This window comes from Notolepis coatsorum (genome assembly GCF_963971535.1).
Source record: "Notolepis coatsorum genome assembly, chromosome: 17".
NCBI lineage: Eukaryota > Metazoa > Chordata > Actinopteri > Aulopiformes > Paralepididae > Notolepis > Notolepis coatsorum.
The window spans coordinates 93,570,522-93,594,019 of NC_140181.1; the positions used below are offsets into that span (position 1 = coordinate 93,570,522).

General features: G+C 47.1%; 1 protein-coding gene across 3 annotated transcripts in view; it reads left to right on the forward strand.

The window, feature by feature from the left end:
• LOC311243535 (uncharacterized protein) overlaps positions 1-23,498 on the forward strand; it is a 54,338-nt gene that overhangs the window by 25,823 nt on the left and 5,017 nt on the right. For all 3 annotated transcript variants that reach the window (XM_084332789.1, XM_084332790.1, XM_084332791.1), the window contains 4 exons: positions 5,972-6,153; positions 9,938-10,643; positions 11,832-12,071; positions 15,488-15,688. In XM_084332789.1, coding sequence (XP_084188915.1) covers positions 5,972-6,153; positions 9,938-10,643; positions 11,832-12,071; positions 15,488-15,688 — 1,329 coding nt within the window. The remainder of the gene's footprint in view (positions 1-5,971; positions 6,154-9,937; positions 10,644-11,831; positions 12,072-15,487; positions 15,689-23,498) is intronic.

The following is a 23,498-nucleotide window of genomic DNA, read 5'->3' on the forward strand; positions in this document are numbered from 1 at the left end:
AAAAAAATAAACTCTTGATCTCAATTTCTCTTATTTTATTTTATTTTTATGAACAAACCAGACTTAAGAAAAAAAGTCATTTGCGATTTATTATACTTTATACTTATAGCACATGCATGAGTCTGGTCTCCTTTGAAAGGTAACATTCTTACACAATAAAGAATAATCATCACACGATTAAATGCTTACATTTTCTTTTACTTTTAATTCTTTCTGTAGTTAATTAATCGAAATTAATGCGATAAAGTCCCAGCCCTAATATATATATCATATTTACTAGTTGTTTGGTGTTAGTCCTTTAAATTCTAGCATAGCTAGAAGGCCTGGACTAGGGCTGCAACTAACAATTATTTTGGTAGTCGACTAATCTGTCGATTATTTTTTCGATTAGTCGACTAATCTAACGATTATTTCTGTCACACCCTCCATCTCTGCTTCCTGTGGGCACGGCTCCTTTTCCGGGCTCTTAGCCGACTTCTTAGCTTAACATAACAGACCGACAGTACCTTTTTAGGGATGCCCCGATCACGTTTTTTGCCACCGATACCGACCACCGATCGCCTTGAGCCATATCGGCCGATACCGATCCGATATTGATCGTTTTTGGTTTTATAGAAAAAAAGAAATGTTAATAAAATATATATATTATATAATCATACTTGTAGTTGTATTATCTGCGAGACATCGCCACCATGCAACAAGTCAAAATGCTCGCTATCTGCAAACAACTCCACTGTCTGTGTGTATACTCGAGTAGCCTCCAGCTCCAGCCAGGATTCTCCGGCGCTGCAGCTGGACCCTATACTCTCAAATCATATTCAGCATGCCCTCATGCGATGGAAGCCAGGGGCTCGAATACGCATCGAATCAATGTTATAAGACATTGATATCAGGAGCTATCTGTAGCTACTGCTAGCCAGCTAGATAACGTTAAGGAAACGCCTCAGTGAACTATTTAGTTTACTGGGATATTTCGTAATGAGCTAACGTGAGCTAACGGAGGTATCATACACTACTAGACTATTGCTGGAGCATATGTTGATATCAAGAGCTATCAGTAGCTAGCCGGCTAGATAGCGTTTGACAATGCCTCATGTATTAAACTAAAAGTGAATAGTTGACTGGGTCATTTTGTAACGGTAGCTAACGTTAGTTCACGGAGGTCCCACTAGACTAGACTAGACCCGTGTTTACACGGGTGCGGGAGGAGCAGGAGGAGGAGGAGGCGGAGCAGTACGCTGCAGCTCTGTGTCTGAGAGAGTCAGCGAGTGAGATCTCCGCTAAGAATTGGATCATGTTTTTCGATCGGTTTTTCACGATCGGCGAAAAAATAAAGCATTATCGGAATTCACCAATCTCATATTTATACTGAATATCGGCCGATACCGATCGCTGGCCGATCGATCGGGGCATCCCTAGTACGTTTGGGGGAACTAATGGGATAACTGGGGTTGCAACAAAAGTGCAACTAGGGCTAAAAACACAATGAAATAAAATAATAATAATAATAATAATAATAATAATAATAATAATAATAATAATAATAATAATAATAATAATAATAATAATAATAATAATAATATATCCTTCTTAGCTTAACATCCCAGGGCACTAATGGGATAACTGGGGATGTTGTTTGCTCCTGACAAGAGTCTCAAAGTCTGGGGTGATGGTAGACAAAGCAACTCTGAGGTCATGCTCAATGTCCAATCTGTTCCTCTGCTTTGTCTTCAGTTGGACCAGAGCTGAGAAGCCACTTTCACAAAGATAGGTAGTGCAAAAAAAAGATATTATAAAAAATTTAAAAATGTATACAACGCATCGACGCAAAAATTCGACGTCGGCGAGTTTTTATGATCGACGTCGTCGATTATGTCGACTAATCGTTGCAGCCCTAGCCTGGACCATAATTAAAACCTAATTTGGGTGCAAGTACGTAAGTAAGTATGTTTCTATTTATATAACCTTTTCCAACAATGTTGCAAAGTGCTTCACATGATACAGAAATAATACAAAATACATCACATAACACAATAATTAAAACAAGGTGCATCACATAACGCAAGAATATAAACACGGCAGAATACAAGAGGATAAAACCTTCACAGTAAGAGCTCACACAGACATTTTATGGCCTCCATAAAGTCACCCCCATTCATTAGTTTTTACATCCCAGTGACCTCATCGATCGGAGGGTTCTCTGATTTCTATCTTTAGGAGAGAGTGGTGCGTGTTCACAAATACCGACTGGACTGTCCTGGACCACAGGAGGAACATATATGACTCTATGCAACACTAACCCGTCCATCTCATTCATTGCACACACATCCACATGTACACACTCACTTTAAACACTCACCATTAACATTCACTTTAGACACTATATACACCATATTTATATCTATATTTCAAAAAGATTTGCACTACATCCCTACCTATCAATACATTTTTTATTTGCATTTTGTACTTAATTTTGTACTTTAGGTTGTACTTTAGTTTGTATATTGTATATTTTGTATAATGTTTGGACTTTATTCTTTTTACCTTTTTACTGTATGAAGCACATTCTCAGGGGGCTCATACAGAACCAAGCATTTCACTGTAATGTACCTTATATGTGACCATCAAAACAGAACTTGAACTTGAACTATGAATTCTTAAAATGAGTGGCATGTCCCCTTTTTAACCCTTTCACTACCACACTACAGAACTACCACACTACAGACCATCTGTAGTGTGGTAGTGAAAGGGTTAACCGTCTGTAGTGTGGTAGTGAAAGGGTTAACCGTCTGTAGTGTGGTAGTGAAAGGGTTAACCCTTTGTCGTGTGGCAGTGAATGGGTTAAAGCAGGGGTGAGCAACCTTGAGTGAGCTTACCTGTCGAGCAGAAGTAATGCAGGCTTGGCATCGCCGGAATGGCATGCATTATGCACACACAAAGAAGGTTCCCAGGGGCACTGGAAGTTTAAAAAAATTATAAAAAAAAATATTTCCCAGCCCTGATCTCTGATCAGTTTTGCACACAGTAGGTTCTCTTCAACGAGGACCACAATGGTGGTGTTAGTTTTCCAATATAGTTAGCCTCATACGATAATTGCCTAAGTAATTTTTTGGAAAAGAAGAAAAAACAAATTTTCCAGCAAATGTGTACGAGTTTTTAATTTATATTTAAGAAAATCAGTTCCACAAGGTGTATCAACAAGTTTGCAAAAATACAAAAACAACCATTGCGTAACAAAATAAGGTGACTTATGTCATACACTAAGGCAGTTGTTATACTTGCCTAAGTCATGCGATCGCCATCTGTGTTAGCCTCATACGATAATTGCCTAAGTAATTTGTCAAGATTGTTGGAAAAGAGCCTCGGAAGTCGGTCACAAATCACACAAGTGAGTTATATGGGGATTTTTTTAAGTAACAAGCGTTCTGATTGGCTGAGGACATTAACACATTGAGTGCCACGCCCCTTCCGGGAAGTGACCTGGCCTTGCCGTCCATTAACCCCATGTAAACGACGTAGTTGTACTTTGTAGAGCTAAACCTATATTTTATATTATAGCTATGGGTCTAATAACGCAGTCGAGTCTCATTGAGCTGCTTCTGGTCAACGTGCAAAAAACTGATAATTTTTTCATCCGTACATTTCCGTTTTGAATATGAACATAGTCCGGCTGCTTCTGAGCAATTCCAGGGGAAATACTCGAAAACAGCGTTTTTGTGTAATTCAATAAACACGTTGTAATTTTTCGCCTGATTATCGGATCTTCCTGAAATCAACGCTAGATCAACACTATTATCCTTTGTCGTGCACGCATGCAATGTGGTTTAGACCGGCGCGCCCCCTACCCCCCCTCCTGCAACCCAACGGCACACAGTCATACACATAAAACACAGATAGCTTCAATAGCTGTAGAAATAAATATCAGATCAACGCAAGCTTTCATATATGGTGTCCTTACCTGGTCTCTGAAGTAATGCAAAAAAAAGAATCCAATAATCTCATTGCTATTCGAGTTATCCACATCGATCCTATCCGACGTTGTTGGGAATTGCACTTCAACGGGCGGGCGGGGTCAGTAGTCCAAACCATCCCTACAAGCGTGTGTTTTGCCGGAATGTTTAGGACCCGCCCCCATGCCGCAGCTCGGTAGAGAAAATAAACTAACCCGTTTCTAACAGGGTGCAATAATACCGGAAGGCGTTAGAGGGCGGTATAAGACCGTCTGCCAGCTCAGACACACTCAGAACAGTATGCACAAGGTGCCCCGCTGAATTATGAATGGCAATATAGATAATAAAGAAATACCGCGACAGAAACGTAGATCTACGCTTCCGGCACTCAACGATCGGGCGACAGAAACGTAGATCTACGTGAACAGCAATCAAAGTGTTAAATTGCACTAAAACAGGGCAATGCAGCAGTGTGAGGAGAGCTCAGAACTCTCAATTTGGCCAAAAAAATTCGTAGGCAATTATCGTATGAGGCTAACGATATGTATCATCGGTCTCTTTTCAAAGAACCGATTCTTATTTACAATGACGACCTGGTGAGAGGACAAAAAAGCCTCTCGAAGGGTAACGGGAACCATTTCTTATTGTAAGAATTTGTTCTTAGAAAAGAGACGGATGAGGGCGGCTACGTGGCGTAGTGGGCAAGCCAAGGCGCTCGCCACGAATGACTGAGACGCTGGGCTTGCCTGTTCGAGCCCAGCGCTCCACATTGCTTTCAGTTTAGCTGGTCGTTCATACTAATACACATTGGCCGTATTAGGGGGTGGGAAACTGATGGGTGGGGATCGGGCGTTGTGGACAGCGACTCCTACAGGTCGGTTGGTGCGCCTGCGCAGTAGAATCAGGAAGTGTCGGGGGCAGCGTGAGCCTCCCACGCGTTACTCCTCGCCACTGAGAGATCGAGCTGCGCATGTGAAAAGATGCGACTGCTGTTACCTCAAGTACCGGAGGGGACTTGTGCTATGTATGACTTAGTCCACATTGCAGCCGGCTTGTGGGAGGCAAGAAACGGCGTTCGTGACAGGGGAGGGTTGAATTGGATGATACGAAATTGGGATGGGAGGAAAAATATAGAAAATGGGAGAAAAAGTGGATAAAAAAAAGAAAAGAGACGGATGATACATACATCACAGAGGTAAGGGAAATAATTAAACACAAACAACCAAATACAATTAAAGTAGTGAGGGGGATCAATTTGTAAATCTTCAAAGTATTTTGCATCTCATTCCAACTGCTGGAAGGAGGGTTGACCGAAGGAAGTGTTAACACAGGGAACATCTAGCGAGATATGGTGAGCAGCTCTGGTGTTATAGGGAGTAGATGACAATTTGAACAGGTGTATCAAATAACACCAGTCAAGATTCAGGCATCCTGAGATTTTGGGAGTGGCTGATGATGGGGCCTGGAACAGTCACAGAGGCTTTTTTCTTCTTTTTTTTTGTAGCTGTCGGGATGTAAAGAGAATTTCACCAAATATAAAAAATGGTTGTTACATTTTTTTTTAATGGGGGCGACAGTGGCCCAGGAGGTAGAGCAGTCGTCTGGTAATCTGAAATTCTCCCGGTTCTATTCAAATGTCCGTGAGCAAGACACTTAACCCCTAACTCCTCCCGATGAGCAGGTCGGCACCTTGCATGGTCACCTCCGCCATCCGTGTGTCAATGTGTGGGTGAATGTGATGAATGGCTAGCCAAACACTGACGAAGGAACTATAGTTCTGAAACATGTATGTTTCAGGCTGCCATTAAAAAAATATTTAATTGTGTGCTGGTCCGGCCTCCTGCTTTCTTCAACTCAATTCTACGGGATTACAGCACCCAGTGTCAGACTTTGTGAGCGCGGTCTAACTTGACTTTTTGAATGTGATGAACAAATTGTAAAGCGCTATATAAAATGCATTAACCATTTAAATGCCTACCCTAGCTCTAGCTGTTAACTCCCTATTGGTTATTGTCCCACAGGGTAGGCCAGAGAAAGCCAGGAAACCAAGGGCCAAGAAGAAGGGGCTCATCGATTCCTCCAAACAGGGCTCCAACTCCAGCACAAGCTCTGGAATCGCACCAGCAACCCAGCCTTGCCGCCCCATAAAGAACATTACTGAGGAGGTGCTGAGGATGATCACAGAGGACATGCTGCCTCTGAGGTGACTATTAGGATAGCTGCTACTGTGCTCTTGAGCAAGGCACTTCAATCAAGGGATTCGACTGCCCAGTGGCCGTTCTCCTAGGCTGGCCGCGTGAATATTAAAGGCAACCAACTTGTGTTCGGCTTTTCTCTGATTGGCCGCGCAGGCAAGCGGCAGTCGTCCCGCCAAAAGCTGAACACAAGTTGGTTGCCTTTAATATTCACGCAGCCTGGCCCTTACCAAATGAACTAGTTTGACTGGTATTATTCTGATACTATTTTAGAATATTAACCCTTCTCTTGCATTCGGTCATACCCCCCTTCCCATACTATTTTCGGTCAAAATTGGCCGGTGTGTTTTGCACAGTGATATCTCTGGAACCCCTTATCCAATTTTGATGGTTGACATCTCATTTGAACAGTCAAAGCAAGTAGAATCAAGGGGTGGCAGACAGAATGACACTAGGAGTGAATTTCATGTTATAATTTTGCAGTAAGTTCAAAGATAGTGTTTACTGTACATTACTGTATTTTATAAAAATGCTTGCCATGTAGGCTGTGTTTACTGGAGATGGAAATCCTTTAGTTAGTGTTGTACCTGAGATTCCTCCCGTCCCAATGATGTATGGGGTGTATTGATTTGACAAAGGCAAGCCTGTGTTTCATTGTATAATTTCAACTACAGTATATGGACCCACCGGTGGGCCCATCAAGTTCAGCATTCACTGCATTCACTGTGATGTTGACTGTTGGTCAGGCTCATAGTCTGGATCGCTGTTGTCTTCCATTTCTGAGACATCCTCCTCTATCTCTGTTTCAATCTCCTCTTCATCTGGTTCTGGTTCTCTGACAGAAAGTCGCCTGATCAGTCACGTACTCATTGTGTCAATGAGTCAAATGAGAGCAAGGCACAAATATATACAGGCCTGTACACTGCGATGATATGATCGCGAATTGCCCCTTTAATTGGCCGTTGCGATTGGTAAATATTATCTGGGGGCGGGCTTGCGAGTAGTGCTTTCAAGCCTTGCATTCGCATTTCACTCCTAAATTATCCAAGGCGTGTGATGACGCCACTCACGCGAGCTCGTGGTGCTATGAAAGAATCTGTCGGCAATGAATGAACTTACTGCGATCACCGATAGCCTGAGTGAAAAAAAAGATTTGCGCGGAGTGAATCTGGATCACGCTATATACTTGGAACTTGTAGTCTATCGTGCGATTAAAGACCATGTCCCTATCTGCGTAGTCTATACATCCAACACCAAATCCCATAATTCCTAGCGAAACGAAACTGAATGTAGCCGCTTCCTTTAAATAATAATATGGCTCTTGCTCCGCAAGAACAACGGAGTGGATAATGGATATCAGTAAATTTTATGACAACCACGTCCGATGTGGAGAGATGATAAGATGATGATGATTGACGTGATGATGTGATGATTGATTGACGGGGACACGGAAACTTCTAACGTTCAGGATCAGCCATGCATTACGTGAGTACCCCACTATTAGGACGTGAAATACTGTCTACTTAAATTGACACCGCGGATCAATAAAGTATCAACCTATCTATCTAATAATGAGACGATATGCAAATAATATAATACTAATAATTGTCGGTTCCCCGTATATGAAATGAAATGACTGCTGGTAAAATCACTGTTTATTTCTCGTTTTGCATAGTATTACATTCCACTTCTATAAACAATCAAAGTCCTACCGTAAGAGCCTCATACGGGTCAATTAAACCTTTTTTATTAGTCTTTCCTTCGAGCTAAGTTGGACTGAACATTTCACTGTCAAAAGCGCAAATGTAAATAAGGTTGCGTTGCAACAGTTTTCAAAATAAAGGTCATATATACAAATACCTCTCAATTCTTATAAAAAAAAAGTCCCGGATATACATAAACATTAATTGGCATAGATCTCTATAAACGGCCCAACACATTGATCACTTTAGGCACACACTGAAACCAGTAACATCACAAATATGAAGCAGGTAATTACCCATACAAATAATAAACCTTTCATGAGGTTATTTACAATAATAATAATTCATTTGATTTCTAAAGCACTTTTCATTGTGAAACAAATGTATGCAGAGTTTCTTCTCCTCCTGATTAATGGTGTGTGTGTGTTGTGATGATCTCATTCAAGGAGCACTACACAAGCGCGCGCACACACACACACAGTTTGTTGTTTTTGTTCTATTAGTGATTTACACACTCAGTTGGTTCATTATAAAAGATACAAACCTGAAAACAAACGCACTTAAATGTTAAATAAAAGGACCACAGTAATGAGGCAGGAGGAACATATTTTTTTTAATAATGGTAAAATTGTTATTAAAAAATGTGCCCCTAAAAAATATTTTTTTAGTGTGCCCCTAGTGAAAAAGCTTAGCGTACAGCCCTGATATATGCATGAGAGGGGCATTTAGCACGAGAAAGTCGGAGGTATTTCTTTCTCGAGGGGCACAGAGCTTGCATCTGTGAGAAGATATGATACATTTATATCATTGCAGCGCTGTGTGTGGGTGGGGATGTTTTCCATCTGCAGGATGAACATAATAATACTCATACCCATTATTTTCCTATGGCGGTCAATTCTGACCGAAAACATCATACTGTGTGTCACTGTTGAATAAATCACTCAAAATTCTGAAATCATACCAAGTCTACCGTTGGAAAATCAGCCACTCCAGGCGCTCGGATGTGAAAAAAGCGCCCCCCTATAGTCTCCCAGATGGTAATTCACCCTTTTGGATTGAACTCAATGAAAATGAATGAGAAGAAAAAAAACAGAATCCACGTTTTACTTCTCACTCATGCAACCGCCGTCTATCAGTTTCACTCTGGAGCCTCAGAGCAGCGGGGATTATGTGTTTTTACAGTATACACGGTGGATCAATAAAAGGATCGATTTTTTCGAATGGCGATCAGGAATTGGAATAATCCATTTGGATACCATCTGATCTCAGGTAAGGAATCTATGTTACCAGTCTTAGGATAATCAGGTCCGTTTTCACGGAGATATAAGCTTTTATGTGATTATGTGATATGGCTATTTGACTGTGCGTGCGGTCAGTAACTAGGATAATCGATTTTCAGCTTGCGCACGAGCGTGCATGCGCACACATATACTATCGATAATCTAGCGTTTATTTGAAAACTATTCATAAATAGGCAGAAAAATGACAACCTTCTAGAATATTCCAGTAAAGGGCGATTATCATGGAATGTCTTATTTTTTCCGTGAAAACTAGTGCTTTTCAAAATGCTAGAAAACGGAAATGGACCGATAAAAAAAACAATCTGCTACGACAATGTTGACTGGAAAATGAGTCTTTGATAAGCGACGGGCAGATTAGACACATAGCCATAATTTAAAACATAGATTAGGCGATATTAACGTTAACATTGAAGTGGTGCTGGGCATTCAAGGGGATAAAAAGGAATTAAGCTTGGGCTCTGAAAGTGTTAATCGGGATTTTTTTTTTGTGTATTGTTTTTATTGACCTATAGTGCATTCATGCTGAGTGAATCAGTTCCCCCAGCCACATTTGTGTATTCAAATTTTTTTGGGGAATTAACTGATAGAAAATGCATCGAAAATGTATCGAATCGAATCGTGGTCAAATGAAGAGATTTCATGATGCATTGAATCGTTGCCTGAAGAATCATAATCTAACTTAATCGAATCGTTGTGAGGTCGAATCGTTACACCCCTAGTCCTGATGGACCTCTCTGTTTCTGGAGGATATATAAAACAATCTGGTTTCTGTCCCTCTTTTCTACCAGTTTCGTGGAAGGCGCGGGTTTCAGGAACTTCATGTCCACCATCGCCCCTCAGTTCCACAAGCTGTCCCAGCGCACCGTGGGCCAGCGCCTCTACGACGAGGTGGAGAGGAACGTCAAGCCGCAGCTCATCCGCAGCCTCAAGACCTGCCTCGCGGCCACCAGCAGCGGACAGGGCGTCGTCCACGTCAGCATCGACCTCTGGGCGGGCGACTCCAATCACCCGTGGTCGGAGCCCACCGCCGCCGTGCGGCTCCACTACCTCGACGAACACTGGAAGATCCGCCGTCCCATCGTGGCCTTCCGCCATCTCAACCCCAAGAACCTGAGCGTCTCCATGGCCGGGGAGCTGGAGGGCGTCCTGCTGAGCTACGGGCTCTTCTCCCACAACATCGGCTACGTCCTCACCAACCAGGGCAAGGACGCGGTGGTCAACAGCGACCTGTTCTGTGACTATAAGATCGTCCATCTGTCCCAGAAGGGAGACCCCGACACGCAGGAGATGGCGGTGTTCCTCGCCGACCGGCTCCCGGAAGGGGAAAGGTGCCCCTTCTCGGACGTGCGGATCGGGACCAGGGCCGGCTGCGTGGTCAGCGGGCTGCAGCTGGTGATCAAGGAGGCGCTGAAGATCTCCAGGGTGGTGGACAACCTTCTCTCCCAGATTCACAACGTGGTGGCCTTCTTCAGGACCAGCTGCTACTGGAGTGAGGTAGGCAGGCCGAGAAGCCTATGGGGGGGGGGGGGGGGCTCAGGAAGTAGAGCGGTCGTGTGGTAGTCGGAAGGTTCCCTGTTCGTCCGCTACTCCCAGGCAGCGTGTCGAAGTCTCCTTGATCAAGACACTAAGGGCTTGTGTCCATAGCAGACGTTGTATGAGTTGTCAGCTCCTTTCTGTCATTAATTTCTATGCTGGAGAAGCGACAGGCGCGCTCCTCTTCCCAGAGCCGCGCCTCGCGTTTTATGAGCTCTCTGCGGCAGCGTTTTTGGTCGGAGCGCTCCCAGCTCATAAAGTTGAAACTAGTTCAACTTTTTGGAAAGGAGCACGCTCATCAAGGTAACTCATCGAGGAAGGGGCGGAGCCGCGGCTGGCGCGAGCCTCAGAAAAACGCTCTGAGCTTTTTTTTCTCTTTTTTTTTTCAAAGCGGTCCGCCTTGAAAAAAACGTCCCTAGTGGACACATAGCCTTAGGCCCTAATTGCTCCCGATGAGCAGGTTGGCAACCTTGCATGGTCGGCATTTTTTACTTCCTGTTTTCGCTCGTAACTTTTCACCTAGATCCCTGATTCGCTCACCCCCACGTGGGGTATCATTGGAAAGCCACCCTCATTGGTTACAACCCTGTCCAATAATTTTCGAGATGGCCAAATGATTGACGGAGCTAGAGCGTCGGGAGTGGTATTCAAAAGAATTTAAAGTCTGCTACGCACGCCTCACATATCGGCATGTAACTCGAGAACCGCTGAACGGATTTTGTTGCGTGAAACGGCAATCGACAGGCAACAAATAGGGCTTTAATTTGATATATATATTGTATTAAGAATATGCACACCCGATCCGCTAGAGGTCGCCAAAGTGGTGTCGGGCGCCGGCGGGCAACACAGAATGACACCGGTATCACGGACTACTGCGGCAAGCCTAGGTGGAACTAAGTATAACACTTCTGTATTCATCTATTTATGGCGTGATATCAATCTCGTACCGGACCGCTCGGGCTTAAGGGGTTGCACCAAGCGACCAAAACAAATTCCTTGTATTGCAAACTTACTTGGCAATAAAGACCTTTCTGATTCTGATATATCTACGTCCAGCCAAAAGTGTATATATATATATATATATATATATATATATATATATATATATATATATATATCCATCACTTGAATGTGTCTCTGTGCTCCCAGGTGCTGTTGGCAGAATGCGGCCTCTCCCTGGCTCCTCCCCACAGCGGCCGCTGGAACTCCTTAATGATCTCCATGCGCCACATGCTGAGGGGGTCTGACTGGAGTACCATAATGACCCTCCTGGCCCAGGCGCGCATAGAGGCCAAGGACACCACCAGCACCCCGCCCTTGGTGAGGGCCAAGCGGGAACAGGTGGCCGACATCCTGGGCCTCTTGGAGCCTTTCGAGGAAGCCATCCAGGTAAAAAGAAATGTTTTCTTTGTTTGTTTGTTCCAAGATTTTCACAATCCTCCCTTTCATTTCTCTGTTTATAGCTGCTTGTCTCTTCCATCTCTTATATTTACATTTAGTCATTTAGCTGAACGCTTTTATCCAAAGGAACTTACAAGTTCCGTACAACTAGTCAGCAGGAAGGGTACAACTCTGGCAGCTAAGTAACAATGTTCGTCAAACAGTGTTGAACTTGGGGGTCTTGAGTGCATAGTAGTAAAGACATATTAGCATAGTAGGTAATAGGGCTGTCCCCGACTAAGGATTTGGATGGTCAACTATGATTGGCCAAAATTTGACGAAAAAAATTAATTGGTAAAAAAATAAAAAATAAAGTATAATATATATATATATATATATTTTTTATCATTCCATTTGGGCTGTGACGGGTGCTTAACACATTCCCTGCCACGCACTTTCAGCATCTTATACCATTCTCTGCCAGTACTGTAAGTCTATGGAGATTCTTTGCAGGGCTATAACTTTTTAAATTGTATTGCTAAATTGACATTACTATGGCCCATTCAACATCGATTATCTATCGTTCAGGATGTAGGAACGTTTTACTTTTTCATGCATACATTCATACGAAAATACTGTCTAGAATATAAATGTTTTTTTTTTTTTTTTTTTTCACTTTTTCTCCCATTTTCTATATTTTCTCCCATCCCAATTTCGTATCATCCAATTCAACCCTCCCCTGTCACGAACGCTGTTTCTTGCCTCCCACAAGCCGGCTGCAATGTGGACTAAGTCATACATAGCACAAGTCCCCTCCGGTACTTGAGGTAACAGCAGTCGCATCTTTTCACCTGCGCAGCTCGATCTCTCAGTGGCGAGGAGTAACGCGTGGGAGGCTCACGCTGCCCCCGACACTTCCTGATTCCGACACTTCCTGATTCTACTGCGCAGGCGCACCAACCGACCTGTAGGAGTCGCTGTCCACAACGCCCGATCCCCACCCATCAGTTTCCCACCCCCTAATACGGCCAATGTGTATTAGTATGAACGACCAGCTAAACTGAAAGCAATGTGGAGCGCTGGGCTCGAACAGGCAAGCCCAGCGTCTCCGTCATTCGTGGCGAGCGCCTTGCCCACTACGCCACGTAGCCGCCCGAATATAAATATGTTTTTATCGTTTTCTGCAGTAATTCCTAGAATGTGAGATATCTGGCATAAACGCATATATAGATTATCAAATGCCGTTTGTTGCCGATCCACGCTATATAAAAAATTTCAACTGTACATGATCCTAAACGTTATGACTGATCATGCGCAGATGAACAGAGGGGGGGGGGGTCGTTTATAATTCCGTGATCGTCGTTAAATGCTTTTTTTTTTTTTTAACTTAATTTTTTTGCGTTTATCGCTTTTCTGGTCAAGTATGACCGACAGTTGTAGGGTGAAACGGGAGAGAGAGCAGGGGAAGACATTCGGCAAATGACGGCGAGTCCGGGAATCGAACTCGGAGTCAACCAGATCCGTGACGCAGCACGGTATTCCGCGACGCAGCGCGGTACATGGTGTGCTACTGGAGCACCCCCGTTGTTAAATGCTTTATGTAGTATGGGTGATGTATAGATCAGAGCAGTTTGCATGGATAATAATAAACAAACAGGCTGAAAGTAACGTCAACGTCCTCTTACCGTTGGGCGATGAGACTGGAGCAAAAAGATCCCAGTTATTTGATGGGGATCGAGTCGATCCATTTCCGGTTTGTATAATAATAATACACGCCCAAATCATGTCGATTATTGAGTTATGGCAGCGATCCATATCCACGGTGTGTGGCTAGAGTCCCGCAACGATATGCGAGTGGCCGGACGCATTTCGGAGACGCACCGAGATCCAACCAGCCATTTCCGGTTTGGCAACTCGCCGATCATCCACCAGGGGGCAGTATTGAAGCGTTGCAGAGTTGTGCCGGCTCACACAGCATCAGACCAGGCTCCGTGAGGGAAATATGAATAACATGGCGAAAATATGAAATATGATCTCAATAACGTCGTACGCCGTGGATTGGCAGAATTCGCATGAACTTGAAACCCGTCGTACGAAGTTTATGGCGCAGGATGTGTTAATGTCTGAAGGAGTCGACTGAAGGCTTCTTGTCCTCTGCAAAAGCATGCAATTGGTCCACTGATGGATACATCTTGATATTTGTCTAGTCTAGTGTGTTCATTAGATGGGTGAAATCCTCTTTCAGTGCCTCTGTGCCTGTTTTCGTAGGCAGTTAGCCTCTGGTATGCGTTCCATTAGCATTAGCCACGCTTCTAGGCCTCTTTTCTTTTGGAAAGAATGATAATTAAAAACATTTTTTTTATAAAAAAAAATATAATTTTTTTGTATTCAACTAAGAGGTTGGCAGTCGACTATGGCTCCTTTCGACCGATTAGTCGACTAATCGACTAATGGGGGTCAGCCCTAGTAGGTAATAATATAGGTAACTAAGGTAGATTCCTTAGTAGCGGAGTGGATAATAGTCAGTAAGACAGTACAAGGTTAGTATTTAGCTGCTCTTAGCTGTGACCAAGCAGCTAGTAGAAGTCTGTTGGTCTGTCCCAAAATATTTTTTAAATGTTGTTTGCCACAATGATAGATATTGGTGTGCCAATGCATCAGAACAAGTATCACACCAATTAGCCTGTTACGTCCCCCAGAAAGATAGAAAGTCCAGGGGATGAGGGGAGTAACAATAGAAAATCCAGGGGATGAGGGGAGTAACAATGGAAGGTCCAGGGGATGAGGGGAGTAACAATAGAAGGTCCAGGGGATGAGGGGAGTAACAATAGAAGGTCCAGGGGATGAGGGGAGTAACAATAGAAGGTCCAGGGGATGAGGGGAGTAACAATAGAAGGTCCAGGGGATGAGGGGAGTAACAATAGAAGGTCCAGGGGATGAGGGGAGTAACAATAGAAGGTCCAGGGGATGAGGGGAGTAACAATAGAAGGTCCAGGGGATGAGGGGAGTAACAATAGAAGGTCCAGGGGATGAGGGGAATAACAATAGAAGGTCCAGGGGATGAGGGGAGTAACAATAGAAGGTCCAGGGGATGAGGGGAGTAACAATAGAAGGTCCAGGGGATGAGGGGAGTAACGATAGAAATTAACCCAGGGCTCCTCCCGACAGCATGTTGAAGTGTCCTTGAGCAAGACACTTAACCCCTAACTGCTCCCGATGAGCAGGTTGGCACCTTGCATAGTCGCCTCCGTGGTGAATATGAGGCATAAGTTGTGTATATAAATACAGTCCATTTACCATATAATAAACTTGTGACTACCATGTGATCATGAGTTATGAGTTACCAAAAACAATCTGTTGATAATGTCTGTTGATCAGTCGTTTTTGTACTTTTTAAACATTGGACTTGGGCCCAATCCTCCAAGGTTCTCCAAGGTGACGGGGTGACCTTCTCCTTCATCATCCCCTCTCTGATCGGCCTGGATAAGACCTTGGAGAAGCGCACCACCAGCTACACACACTTCGCCAGGGCCCTGCGAGCCGGCCTCCACGCTCACTTCCAGTCCCTGGTGGCCGAGAGGGACCTGATCCTGGCCACCGTCCTCGACCCCCGGATCAAACTGCAGGTGATTTCTTCTGACGCATGTCTGTATGGGCTGCTGTCGAATCAGGTTTACTTCTCATAGCCCATTATCAGCCCAGAAGGTTAACCGTCTGTAGTGTGGTAGTGAAAGGGTTAAACTTCTGTAGTGTGGCAGTGAAAGGGTTAAACTTCTGTAGTGTGGTAGTGAAAGGTTAACCTTCTGTAGTGTGGTAGTGAAAGGTTAACCTTCTGTAGTGTGGTAGTGAAAGGGTTAACCTTCTGTAGTGTGGTAGTGAAATGCTTAACCTTCTGTAGTGTGGTAGTGGAAGGTTAACCTTCTGTAGTGAAAGGGTTCACCTTCTGTAGTGTGGTAGTGAAAGGGTTCACCTTCTCTAGTGTGGCAGTGAAAGGTTAACCTGTAGTGTGGTAGTGAAAGGTTAACCTGTAGTGAAAGGGTTCACCTTCTCTAGTGTGGTAGTGAAAGGGTTCACCTTCTGTAGTGTGGCAGTGAAAGTGTTAACCTTCTGTAGTGTGGTAGTGAAAGGGTTAACCTTCTGTAGTGTGGTAGTAAAAGGTTAACCTTCTGTAGTCTGGTGGTGAAAGGGTTAACCTTCTGTAGTGTGGTAGTGAAAGGTTAACCTTCTGTAGTGTGGTAGTGAAAGGTTAACCTTCTGTAGTGTGGTTGTGAAAGGTTAACCTGTAGTGTGGTAGTGAAAGGTTAAACTTATGTAGTGTGGCAGTGAAAGTTTTAACCTTCTGTAGTGTAGTAGTGAAAGGTTAACCGTCTGTAGTGTGGCAGTGAAAGTGTTAACCTTCTGTAGTGTGGTAGTGAAAGGTTAACCTTCTGTAGTGTGGTAGTGAAAGGGTTAACCTTCTGTAGTGTGGTAGTGAAAGGTTAACCTTCTGTAGTGTGGTAGTGAAAGGTTAACCTTCTGTAGTGTGGTAGTGAAAGGGTTAACCTTCTGTAGTGTGGTAGTGAAAGGTTAACCTGTAGTGTGGTAGTGAAAGGTTAACCTTCTGTAGTGTGGTAGTGAAAGGTTAACCTTCTGTAGTGTGGTAGTGAAAGGTTAACCTTCTGTAGTGTGGCAGTGAAAGTGTTAACCTTCTGTAGTGTGGTAGTGAAAGGTTAACCTTCTGTAGTGTGGTAGTGAAAGCGTTAACCTTCTGTAGTGTGGTAGTGAAAGGTTAACCTTCTGTAGTGTGGTTGTGAAAGGTTAACCTTCTGTAGTGTGGCAGTGAAAGTGTTAACCTTCTGTAGTGTGGTAGTGAAAGGTTAACCTTCTGTAGTGTGGTAGTGAAAGCGTTAACCTTCTGTAGTGTGGTAGTGAAAGGTTAACCTTCTGTAGTGTGGTAGTGAAAGGTTAACCTTCTGTAGTGTGGTAGTGAAAGCGTTAACCTTCTGTAGTGTGGCAGTGAAAGTGTTAACCTTCTGTAGTGTGGCAGTGAAAGGGTTCAAATGGATCTCCCATACAACATCTTTAGTTGTACAGTTAACGATAGGTTATGTATATAACCTAGTTATATGAGTACTGGCTGAGCGTCTCGCTCTTCGCCATTGAGATATACCTCATCTCCAGTACCTACTGTACTTCATTAACGAAACAAAACACCCATGCACTTGACCAGGCCCCGCCCCGGTGTACCCCTATAAGGCACCAGGCGTGGTCACACTCACCCTTCCTCTGGAAAAGTTTCCCATCAAGAAAAACCCCACCAAGGGACCTCAGGGCACGCTAAAAGCGAGACGCTCAGCCAGTACTCATATAACTAGGTTATATACATAACCTATCGTTATATACTCGTACTGGCCAATCGCGTCTCGCTCATCGCCATTGAGATATGGGGCAGAGCAGACGCGTGGCCCAACAAATGTACCCCCTGAGGGCCCGCAAGCCCTACCACCAGGGGGGAGGGGAGTCCCGTCACCCCCCCTTCCTAGCGAAGAGGGGGCCGCAGTCAACTCCACCCAAGTGTGAAAAAAGAGGGAACTAGAGACCCCTAAAAACGCACAGCACAGGCGGGACCACGTGTGACACATCACCTCGTGGCACACACCCACACACCCCTGCTAACCCACCGAAGGGCGGGACGCAGGGGAGGTCCCAGACCTCAGAACCGCCTGGGAAACAGAACCCCCAGTCATGTCCATGAGGTAAAACCTAACGAAGGGACCCGGGGAGGACCAGGAGGCCGCAGCACAGATGTTCTCCACCGAGGCCCCCCCTACGAGTGGAGTGCGCCCTGACACCCCCAGGGGGGGCCAGCCCAGCCAACGAGTAGGGCAATGCCCTCGCACAACCAATGTGACAGGCGCTGTTTTGACAGTGCCTTACCAGCGCGAGAGCCACCGTAACAAACAAAGAGCTGATCGGTAGCCCTGAGGTCCTGAGTCCAGCTGAGGTAAACCCCCAAAGCCCGGACTGGACACGACAGGTTAAGGCTTGCCTCTAACTCACCAGCGTGAGGAGGCAGATGAAACGCCTGAACCACAATATCCCCGGAGCAAAAGAGCTCCGGATATTTCTTGGCACGAAGACTGGATTAGGCCTCAGAGTCGCACCGCTATTGACACGAATAGACAAGCACTCAGGCCGCACCGAGAGAGCACAAAGCTCACCCACGCGCTTAGCGGAGGTGATGGCCAGCAGGAATGCAGTCTTGAAGACAGCTGTTCCAAAGACGCTTGCTCAAGAGGCTCAAACGGGCCTCGGACAACCGGCCGAGGACCAGTTGGAGGTCCCAACTCGGAGACAGAGAACGTGTCACCGGCTTATCGTAACCCGCGATAGTTGAAGGATGGTGTCGCCCACAGAAGGGACCATCCCCTCCAGACTCACCCTCTCAACAGCCAAACCATCAGTGGCTGGCCCAGCACAGGGAACTGCCACAGAGACCCGTGCGCCTGAGAGAGGGCCTGCGACGACCAAGGAACAGGCCACGGCGGGGCTAACAAGAGCTGGATCAGGACCGGGAACCACACAGCTGTGCCCCAGTCCGGCGCGAACAGGACCAAGGTCCTGCGCTCCCGACGTATCCGCACCAACAACTGACCCATCAGATGTATGGGGGGAAAAACGTACAGAATCCCAGGCGGCCACGGCATCGGTCCCAGACCTGCCCGACTATGTCCGGACGTAATCCCCACTCGTCAGGGTGAGGACCGCCCCGCGACATCACATCTGCACCCACATTCACCCTGCCGGGGATATGGAGAGCCCTCAGGCTGCGCAGATGGAGAACGCCCATAGCCAGCCGACCGCCGCCCCCCGCACTAGACGGGGGGAGCGTACTCCTCCTTGTCTGTCGATATACGACACTGACATCGTATTTTCCGTCCTGATCAAAACACCGTTTGAGGACCAGAAGGACTGCCTTCAATTCCAACACATTGAACGTAGCGCAGACCGGGCAGCATGGTCTTGCCAGCTGCCCCCTACTGCGTTGGGAGTGAGGGAGGCGTCGGTGAAGACCGTGACGTGTGACAGCCTACTGCCCATGGGGACCCCCCTGGTGAGGGCCCCAGGCCCTCCCCAGAGGGCGAGGTCCCCCAGTACTGACATGGGAACCTTAGCCGCTTCCACTTGCCTCTCACCGGGTCTATTTCCAGACTGGAAAACCACCTCCGTATCCTCCTCATGAGGTGAAGAGGAGGCCAAGAGGGACCAGGGAATGAGCAGATGCTATAATATCGAGCAGGCGCATCACGGACAGCGCCGTAACCGTCCTAGGACGGAACCTCCTGAGCGTGTCGATAACATGCTCTGAGAGGGATGCCCATATAGACCTTGAGCTTAGAATAACTCCACCCGTTGACTGGGAAGAGGACTACTCTACTTCCAGTCTACAGCAAACCCCAGGCTGGTGAGGAATTCCACCACCTGCCTGGTATGAGACCTGACGATCCACCTTGACCGCCAAGGACCAGAACGTCGTCAGGGCAGAATACACTTCGTAACCCCTGACGACGCAGAGGCCCCAGTGCGGCCTCCACGCACTTGGTGAAGATGCGGGAAGCCAGAGAATAGCCGAACAGCAGCCTCTGGTACTCATACACTAAACCCTGCAAAGGAAGCGTAGGTAAGCCCTAGGATGGAAGATCGGGATGCGAATACGCATCCTACAGGTCTATGGAGGAGAACCAGGCCCCCACCTGACGGTGTTCAACAGGTAGGAGACGGTCCAAAATGCTGAACCTTCCCATGGGACAGGTCCAGCATGGGTCCGACACCCCCCCCCCCTCCCGATTTCTAGGGCACCAGATAATACCGGGAGGAAAACGCCACGACGATGGCTTGCTTCGCCCACAGAGATTGGATCTCGTTGACCAGAGCTGTCACTGCTGGTGACCCTGACAATAGGGTCTGCACCAAACCTGAAAACGGTGCGGTTGTGTAAACGCAAGTCCCCGCCTCAGCGTTCTCTCCATCCACCTCGACATATGGTACTGCTGTAGCCATATGTGATGATACTCCCAAAACGCACTGCCGCCATTTGGCGCTGGTCCGCTAGGAACTGTAGATAGGCGGCCCGGTCCCACCCGCTGTGCGTAGCCAACCCTGGACCCGCTAACCCTGCGAGCAGAGCGTTCCGTGGTCGGGACATCGGACCCTGACACTACCCACGAGGCAATCGCACCCAAGGGGGCACCTCGACAGAAAGGGCCGGTTTGATACGGGGGAAGCTGACATCATACTAGGTGACAAAAGCTCCCCCACTGAACTCCCCTCCAGCATGCTGAGGAGTTGTTCTGCAGCTGGACATGCAAGGTGTGAGGCCCCCATGGGTTCCTACACACCGTAGCCCTGCAGTGATATTACTACCACCCAAATCACGCGTGCCTGCCAGACCACTGCAGGCTCTCCGGAGTGGGAGGCATCAACGTGATACCCGGCCTGGCGAGGTCGGGGAAGCCCGCACTGTTTGCCTCAAGAGGTCTCGAGCCCCCCTGCTGACAACCCTTGTAGTTGACAGACGTAACACCAGGCTCAACCAAACACAGACGCAGAACGTGTGGCGTGGGAGCCGCTTGACAGCATAACATTCTCATGGACAGACCCAGTCTCAGCCATCAACTGGGTGTCAGCCCCTGTCCCCATGAGAAGCGAACGTGGGGCCGCTTGCACTTCATTGAAGACACGCGGCCTGCAGCCAAAGGAAACAAATCAGAGCCCCTTTTCCGCTGGTGTTGGGGGAGCGAGTGACCGGAGAGCAAGCTGCACACAGCTGGACGGCGACGTTTTTTTAGGGCGTGCTCATCCAATGTAGCCGATCCCTCGGCCGCCAAGGCTGTCGACCTTGTGGACACCTGTTGATGTTGAGCCCAGGGTACCTCAGGCGGGGGAAACATGGCCGCTGGTCGAGGGCCTCGCCACAGCACCCAAGGGGGCACCTCGACAGAAAGGGCCGGTTTGATACGGGGGAAGCTGACATCATACTAGGTGACAAAAGCTCCCCCACTGAACTCCCCTCCAGCATGCTGAGGAGTTGTTCTGCAGCTGGACATGCAAGGTGTGAGGCCCCCATGGGTTCCTACACACCGTAGCCCTGCAGTGATATTACTACCACCCAAATCACGCGTGCCTGCCAGACCACTGCAGGCTCTCCGGAGTGGGAGGCATCAACGTGATACCCGGCCTGGCGAGGTCGGGGAAGCCCGCACTGTTTGCCTCAAGAGGTCTCGAGCCCCCCTGCTGACAACCCTTGTAGTTGACAGACGTAACACCAGGCTCAACCAAACACAGACGCAGAACGTGTGGCGTGGGAGCCGCTTGACAGCATAACATTCTCATGGACAGACCCAGTCTCAGCCATCAACTGGGTGTCAGCCCCTGTCCCCATGAGAAGCGAACGTGGGGCCGCTTGCACTTCATTGAAGACACGCGGCCTGCAGCCAAAGGAAACAAATCAGAGCCCCTTTTCCGCTGGTGTTGGGGGAGCGAGTGACCGGAGAGCAAGCTGCACACAGCTGGACGGCGACGTTTTTTTAGGGCGTGCTCATCCAATGTAGCCGATCCCTCGGCCGCCAAGGCTGTCGACCTTGTGGACACCTGTTGATGTTGAGCCCAGGGTACCTCAGGCGGGGGAAACATGGCCGCTGGTCGAGGGCCTCGCCACAGCCGCTGGCGAGGCCGTGCTCTCACTTCTGGCTGCGCGGCGTGAGGCGGTGTGGGGCCTAGGTCAAATACCGCCCGCGCTCCAGCGGAAAGACCAAAGTCCCTCTGCGGAGAGGGGAGCCCTGAGGAGGGATTTTTTTTTAACTTCTCACCCCCGCAAAGGGAGACTAATCCAACCAAGATGTCTGTAAACAAGCGTTGACAGCATCCTAGCCCTCCCTGCGGTTATAGCTTGTGGCTAGGTCAAAGCTAATAACGTCAAAACCTTGCACGATGTTTCGACGTCGGCTGGCCTTCATGGCCCCGCCACCCGACACCATTTTTAACAGAAAAAAACACCAATTCGAACAAAGTTACTAATTGCTGCTAATTCTATACCGTCTATACTGTGGCGGTATAGGCTTAACAGCCCACCAGCCACCCGCCGGGCCGACTCACCTCATGGCGTTGGCCGGGCGGGGCACTATTTAAACATGCCAGAGGCAAAGGACTGATGCCACCTGCTTCATAAACACGGAGCACCAGTGGTGGTTGCAACCAGCAACCTCCACTGTGGTGTGCACCCATGAAGGGGTTAATGAATAAATGAACTAAAACACCACCAATACACTGCAGAATGGGCTAGCCCATACACACAACGTTAAGGGGATGCAGACCAGAGAACACCAGTTCCGCATACCATTCATAATATTCACAAAAAGCATACCAGCCCTAGGCCTCAGCCCATTCACCCATGAAAAAGGTAAACAAGCCCCTGTCAATACTCCCAACAGTAGACACCGATTGACCATCAGCATGAATGGTTAAGAGGAGGGAAGATCTTTTTCTAAAAAGACAGCCCTCAGTGGGGAATCAAAACAGAAACAGTAACCCAGCATCATAGCATAACGTTAGCCGTGCGCTCCAGGATGCGTGAATATTAAAGGCAACCAACTTGTGTTCGGCTTTTCTCTGATTGGCCGCGCCCCCACGCGCAGGCAAGCGCAGTCGTCCCACGTCCCAAATGAAATCCAAGGAGCGCGCGCGAGCGGCAGCGCGGGCAACCAACTTGTGGCTGCTGTTCCAACGCACTTGTGTTGGGCTGCGGTAGCAGTGGAGCGCAATGAAATGTGCTGAACTAGAAAGCGTAACGTTATTATGTTTCGCGTTTTTAACAACCAACTACCAGATTCACTCGTGTATAAACAAAGCCCATACAGTTATGAAATGCGCAGAACTAGAAAGCGTAGCGTTATTATGTTTCGCGTTCCATTGATTAACGCCATTACCTGCTGTGCTGTAGGAAGCAGAGGTACAGTAAGTTACAGTAGGTGTAGGTTACATGTTTAATCAAAGCCCATAAAATTTTTTAGATGAATGATTGTGGATATAATATAGAAAACACATCATTATGATATTGTCAGAGGGAGAGGCATGACTTCGCGACAGCCATATTAGACACTCTCTGTACATCAGTGTGGAACTGTAACGTTATATGTTATTTCGCCCGTGGAGGCTGCTGAGCCTGAAGCGCCAGCGGGGCGACGCGGTGGTTTATCCCCGGCTTTCGTGCGCCGCCGCCGGCTTGATACAGCTTCAGCAGCAGCAGCGGCGGTGCTCTGTTGTAGGAAGCCCTTCAATGACAGCGGCGCGCTCTCATATTTTGCGAATGCATAAACTATATCTTAAATTATGGCTATGTGTCTAATATGGCTGTCGCTTATCAATGACTTCGCGACAGCCATATTAGACACATCGCCA